We start from the raw sequence: 7,032 nt of genomic DNA on the forward strand, positions 1-7,032 counted from the left end.
ATAACAATCCACAGCCCGAAGTCTACCAGAAAAATTCATCCGGAAACAGAGTTCAATCTAAAAAAAAAATCGTCTTGACCTTCAAGTGACCTTGAAAATTGACCTGACGGTCATGATGGGAAAGATGATGTACACCTTAACATTTCATTGATTTTTGTGCAGCATCTTGAACGTTTATTTACCCTGAAAAACCAAATCTATTCAGAAAAGGGCATCTGTTCGTTTCTCAGACATTTTACCCTAATTTTTTACCTTTCCAAGGTCACAAAACACATTTTTCAACAGGTTATCTTTGAGGTGAATTTTCCCGCTCTTTTCAAATCCGCAGTCAAAAATATGGGTTCTCATTTTATAAAAGGGTCTTATCTCCATTTGACCTTGAAAATTGACCTCAAGGTCAAAATTCATGGTGCAGTCAAATGTCTCCCTCGGTTCTGATCAACCTTTGTCCGAATCATTTCTTCGTAGATAAAGTATTTTAGAAGATATTTGAGATTATAGATTAAAATGGGTCACCGTGTATATATATGGTTTTTTCATTTTTCAGGAGAGCGTAAAGATGGAAAGAAGAGTCAAGGGAATTAGGCCTTACCTTCCATATCCCGATGAGCGTGCACAGATTAAAGCAGAACATCTAAGAAATCAGTCGCAAAAGAGTTGATATAAAACCTAATACATACAATCCTAATTGTACTTTTAGTTTTTTTAGTCATTAGAGCAGGTCTAGCATCATAGAATAGTTTTGAAACGTATTATAAAAGGGATGTTGCGTGAAAAAAAGTAGAATAAGCTGCCTAATTCAATTCTTACGATTCTCATTACGAATTATATCGAAATAAACGCTCAATTGTTTGGACACTGAGTTTCTATAATTTTTTGCTTCCACATTAACGCAAAATAAATGATAAATAAATATGGGAACATGAGTGAGCATAACAAACAGTATTTACTGGATTCAATAGCAAACTTCTTTTTTTCTCTTCAATCAATTTAGGGAAAAATGGTAAATACTGAATGCAGGGACCGTCTTCTGTCTCCTTTGCATTTAAATATAAAACAAGAAGCTTGCAAAGAGGTTCTTTTTTATGATACAGATTTTAAGCATTTCCTATACTATTTATTGGCTAATTTTGTTAATTTGAAGGGCATCGACAGCGAAAAAACTAAACCCAAAAACTGATAAATTGGTATATGGCTTAATTTTGCATGTACTAGACTGCATGTTTAAACAATTATTAGAATTCATAATTTTGTTATTTTCGTGAAAATTTTTGTTGAATTTTCGTTTTTTTTTGTATACTATAATCTTTTTTTAATTGACATTTAAAAATATTTTATAATGTTGAAGTTTGTGAAAACAAGAACAGAAATGTGGGTTTTCAAATTACACCTCATTACAGGGTAGCCGTTTTAATTGACGAAATAAATTTCCGGTTTTTTCCTGGTTCGCAAACATATTAAATTTTGAACTTTTAAAATTGAAATTTAAAAGTTTTTAATTAAACAATTTTGTATTCAAATGCTCAATAATTTACGCGTACAAATTTAAAGGTACTAACATTTTTCAATATAAAAAAACATAAATCCACGTTATATTTTCAATGCTCTAAATTAAAAAATCAACCAATGAACTTTAAAATTTTCAAAATTATATAATTGTAAGGAATTTTAAGCTATAAAGATCAAATATTGAAAAATTGAAAAAAAATTTAACTGAACACTTCTTAAATTATAAATTCAATGATTTTCTTTTTAAATTCATTCTAAAGCTTTCAATTTTTATTTCAAAATCTTGAGAAATGTAGAAGTTGTTTTCAATTTGTTTTAAATTTAAAATTATTTTGGAAATTTCGTCAGAACTTCTAAATACCTGTCAAAAAGAATTGAATTCTTTCTACAATTTTCAGAAAATCCTGCAAATTTTAGATAATTTCTTTAAAATTTGGATGTATAAATAACAATTGAACCTTTATTCTTTGTAGGCGAAATTTGAGTAATTTTAAGAGATATGTAGAAGTTTTGAAAAGATTCAAACTAAATGTAAAACTTGAAATGATAGCCTAATATAAAACAAAATGTAGATTTTCGCAGATTTAAAAAAAAAAGATACTTTTCAAGAATTGCGAAAGGCTTCAAAAGAAAAAAAAAACATTTTCTTAAGGTTCCTAGAAAAATTAAAAATAACTTCCTTTTGGAAAATTATTTTAAGAGAATATTTTAAAAACATTTGCAAACATTTAAAGAAAATTGTCAAAAAATATTCTCGAAGACTTTAACTTACAAATTAAGAATTTTTCAAGTACGACAATTAAAATAGTAACGTTCAAAGTTTAACGGCTCTTCGAAATTTTAACGATTCCAGGTTTTCTATGTCAAATAATTCAGTTGAAGATTCTTTACTTTCAAATATTTGGTTTTAATTTACTTAGCTTAAATACAAGTTCAAATATTGCTAAATATTCAATAATTAATCTTTTTTTTAATTAAAATTTTTTTATTGAATGAGTTAAAAATGGCATATTTTAGACTGAAACAATATTTTAAATTTAATAAAATCCTTTAATTAAAAATATATCATTATGAAGTTATTTTTAATTTGAAAATAGTTGATAAATTGAAAACGTTTAAGTTTTAACGTTAAAATCTGAAAATTCTTAAATTTTGAACTGGTTTAAAATCGTGTTGTGAAATCGATTTTGTTCACTTTTTATTACTCAAAGTACAGGTAAATTAAAAAAAAATATTTATCAAAAATTTTCAACATTAAAGGCTTTTACTTTTTATTTGTTCAAGTCTTTAAGAAAGCATTTAAAAATTCTTTAAAATAAAAATGTAAGCTTAGAAATATTTAAAAATTTTGAAATCGAACGTGGACAAATTTTTTTGTCTATAAATTTGTAAAATTACAGGTAAAAAAAAATTCACTGTCATTTCCTGGTTTTTCCCGTCTCAAAAAATTCCTCGTCATTTCCCGGTCCATCGGCCACCCTGCTCTAGTTTACCTATAAAAATACTTTAAACAGCTACATATTTTCAATTGTATTGTTTATCTATGTTTAATTCTTTATCTTCTACTATTTTTCTGATACTCTTTTTATTAGTGGATGAGAATGACACCTGGATAAGAACCAATTTGTGGAAATTCTATTTTTAATGATTTAAAGTAATTAATGACGTTACTTATCGACACATATTATGAATATGGCAATATAATTGATCTTTTCTCTCGAAAAAATGTACTTAAAAAAGTGATGAGGATGACAACTGGGTAAGGACAATTTGGGTTTTCCGCCCTCAAACATGCAAAATTAAAAAAAAAAAAGTCTGGAGATATGAAACGCTGAAGAGTGATTTTTCTTTGTTAAAAATTAGTTTAATGTATTTTTTATGTACACACATTTCATCTTTGATAGGCTGCAAGTACTCATAACTTACACAATTCATAACTAGTTTGTACATATTTCGTAGTTGTAGAATCATCAATAAATTCTATTACGTAGTATTTTTACCTAAATGCCACTTGAAATGCTTGATTTCGAGAATTACTATAGAACCGTTTTTCGTTCTGAGTTAAAGTACATACATCTTAAAAGTACAGCTTCATCGAACACAATGAAAGCTGTGTTCAACATTTGGTGATGCTTAAAATCAATTTATACAGCTTAAATAAATAAATGGGATGCATGACAAATTTTCTTACGCCTATTGACTGGCTGTTACAGACCTTATTTTCTTATATCCGAGGAGGATGAGCACGAGAAAATGAGGAATGGATCAAAGACATGAGTTAATTCAAGCTTTTACCAACTAGTTCAGATCCCTAAAATTTGTTCATCTTCGAACTCATTCTCCCCTTATTTCAGTTGCCTTTTTTCCTACGTATTATTTTCAGAATACGTATATAAGCGAATGCAATTAAATGTGACTAGGATCTTAAATGTAAGACCTTATAAAATAGTCTTTCTAACCATTCGGCGTTCTGAAAATAATTAACAATTAATTCGAATTTAACTAGTCATCATTCACTTTACGATAATCAGATGTAATCAGATCGCCGAGGGATTAACGAGTTTTTCAACTTCTTCGTAGATTTCAGAGCCGGAAAGTAAGTTATTTAAAACTCAACTTACGAGCCTGAATTCCTTGCTAAGGCTGACTTCTTTGTTTCTAATAAAAACATCTTTTAATTAAAAGTATTTTTAGAAGAGACGAAGAAATTTGTTCATGACATTTAATTTTTTTAATCCTAGGGATAATTATAACAGAGATGGTCTAGCGTCCGAGGGACAATATATGTTAAAAACGAAGAGGGTGCATTTATGATACTTACACACGAGCCAAAACCAAACCATAATAGTATTTTGGTGAAAATACGGGAAGAATGAATAATTGAATGAGTCTGTGATTGAACTAACATAAAAATGTAATTGTAACACTATATCCCTATAAGTTATCAGGCCATTTCGCATTTCTTGTGAAGATTTTTCTCGTTATTGATGGACAACTTTCGAAACAGTAAAGGTAGGCAAATTTTAAAAGACATGATTCGTATTCGTCCTGCCAGCAGGGCCTGTAAATATATCTTCACCTAATATATTTTCTAATCACGTAAAGTCATGGAACCGTAACCAATAAAAAACGACCCTCCTCACTTTTATTGTGAGAGCTGTCAACATTTTAGAAACAACACTTTTGACGTTGCTTTGATTTAACGTCTTAACTTATGAGCATTGCTTGCAGGGCCAATATCCACAGTCTAAAGAAATCCTTTGACAACTCGCCAAACTTCGAGTGAAAAAGCTCAAATTGAATAAATTTTGATAATTCTGACCAAGTTGTATGCGACCGATAAGCGTATTTTCCTTTGATTGGCATACCTATTGTCGGTAGATTTACCCACAAATGAACAAGAACCTGATAATTTAATAAGAAGGCAGTATAATTTACTATATTGAAAAGATAATAAATAATGGAAAGAAAAACCGGAATTGAAAAAGGAGGGAGGTAAAAGAACCATATACAGATCTTGATATCTTTTATGGAACAATGCAATTTTGAGGTGTCATAGACGATCGTTTACGGATCACTGTGAGATTTTCAAGAAACACTTAAGAATCATGGGATCAGATATTATCACATATTCTCAGGGATCACTTGGGATTATAAGGAGATCTCTTAATAGCCATAGAGAACACGTAAGGATCGAGCGATCGCAAGGGATCACTTATTTTTCGGATTGAGGAATCATTGTGGAGGATTACTGCAGTTGACATCGTATTGTAAATTACACATCTAGTTGAGATTTCGGTAATTGGCTTCTCTAACTGCGTTTCAGATCTTTTCTCTCTTCTTTTGCACTCTTGAAATTCGATCTTCGTTTTTAGCATATATTGCCACCAAGTAGTCAATCTGAGTGATTCTTTATCGAGAATGTGTTGATTCGGAAGTGCCGGCACATTTGTCGAACCTGAAGAAAAAAATCATTATTTAATAATACAGAATACTGAAAAATAGAAGAGAACAATATTATCAGGGTGGTCACTAAAATGTAGGAAAAATGTGCCGATGTGCAAGCATTTTTTACATAATATTGACACTTAAAAATTTAAGTTTTTCTAACAAATAAACTCTAATGATTTGTAAGTTCAAAGTAGTAGCCTGAAAAAAAATATAATTGGAAGCCTCAAAAATAAGATTGTACAATACGATGGTCCAACCCCCCCCCCCCCAATTTTGTATGCACATTCTCGTTGCATGACGCGCGCTCAAAGCTTCACACCAAGTTTGAGCGCACCTAGGTCGCACGGGTACGTTTTCGCGCTCGTTTTCGTACGTCACTTTAATCGACAACTGTGATTTGAAATTCTCAGGAATTACCGTCATAAATTGGAACTGAAATTTTTTCCATAGAGAAGGTTCTCAAAGCACCCTCGGCTTGGACGCTTACATTCTCATTGCGACTCTCGCGCTTCGCACTCGATAATTAAGTTACAAAGCCAATTCTCTTTGACAAATAAAACGTTGAAATGAAATGAAACTGTGATTTAAACTTCTGAAGAATTACAGCTATAAATTGTAACTGAATTTTTTTAAATTAGTTTTTAAAGAAGGTTCTCAAAGCACCTACGGCTTTGACGATTGCATTCTCATTACGACACTCGTGCTCGATAATTCTTGTCCAATTGAAAAACTTTATCCAGATAATTAGTAAAACTTGTTAAAATCTACTAAAAATAACGTTTTAAACTTATAGATCTCTTAAAAAACCAAAATTGCATATTTTTGAAAATGATCCAACTTTTGGAACTTTTGTCTAATTAAAAAATTTCATGATAATAGTTTCGAAAAACATGTATTTTACATCTAGTAGAAATTTGGATTGATATTTCTTAACCCATTCAAACAAAATTTTTTTCTTTTTTAGAACATTTTGAAAATGTTGAAAAGCATTTGACATTTTTAAGTTTTATCGTATTTAAAAATGTTATTAGGATAATTTGCAAGTCTTTTCGACTCTTATCAAAAAATTTGACAAAAATGTCTAAAACTCATTAAAAATTTTTATTCAAATTTTGAAAAAGCTCAAACTTTTTAAATTTTTGTCTGATTGAAAAATTTAACTGGCATCGTTTCTAAATTTATTTCATATCTAGCGATGAATTAAAATGAAATATCCTAGTCTTTTAGAAAAATATTTCTTTCCATTTTTCTGAACATTTTCAAAATGTTCAAAAGTATATAACTTCTAATTTTCATCGAAATTGAAAATTTGATTTGGATAATTTTCAAGCCTTCTACCCATATATAAGAAACTTTGACAAACAATTTTTAACTTAAATTTTTTTTTTGAAATTTTGAAAATGCTCTAAATTTTTTAATTTTGGTTGGAAATATCTGATTAACGAACTTAACCATTATTTTGGGAACCTTAAGTAAGTAACGAGATAATTCTAAAAGAATGTGGTGCAGAAGAGACGCTAGTAGACACATGGGAAAGAAATCGGTTAAGATGGTTTGGACATGTTGAGAGAA

The 7,032-nt window shown here is 29.6% G+C and overlaps 2 protein-coding genes across 2 annotated transcripts in view; one reads left to right on the forward strand and one right to left on the reverse strand.

The window, feature by feature from the left end:
- LOC117168528 (coiled-coil-helix-coiled-coil-helix domain-containing protein 7) overlaps positions 1-856 on the forward strand; it is a 2,292-nt gene extending 1,436 nt beyond the window's left edge. The window contains exon 3 of the mRNA XM_033354262.1: positions 548-856. Within this exon, the coding sequence (XP_033210153.1) occupies positions 548-661 (114 nt within the window). The 3' untranslated portion in view covers positions 662-856. The remainder of the gene's footprint in view (positions 1-547) is intronic.
- A 2,492-nt stretch (positions 857-3,348) lies between these two features.
- LOC117167834 (ethanolaminephosphotransferase 1-like) overlaps positions 3,349-7,032 on the reverse strand; it is a 38,742-nt gene continuing 35,058 nt past the window's right edge. Inside the window, exon 9 of the mRNA XM_033353041.1 lies at positions 3,349-5,467. Coding sequence (XP_033208932.1) covers positions 5,405-5,467 — 63 coding nt within the window. The 3' untranslated portion in view covers positions 3,349-5,404. The remainder of the gene's footprint in view (positions 5,468-7,032) is intronic.

This window comes from Belonocnema kinseyi, chromosome 1 (assembly GCF_010883055.1).
Source record: "Belonocnema kinseyi isolate 2016_QV_RU_SX_M_011 chromosome 1, B_treatae_v1, whole genome shotgun sequence".
NCBI lineage: Eukaryota > Metazoa > Arthropoda > Insecta > Hymenoptera > Cynipidae > Belonocnema > Belonocnema kinseyi.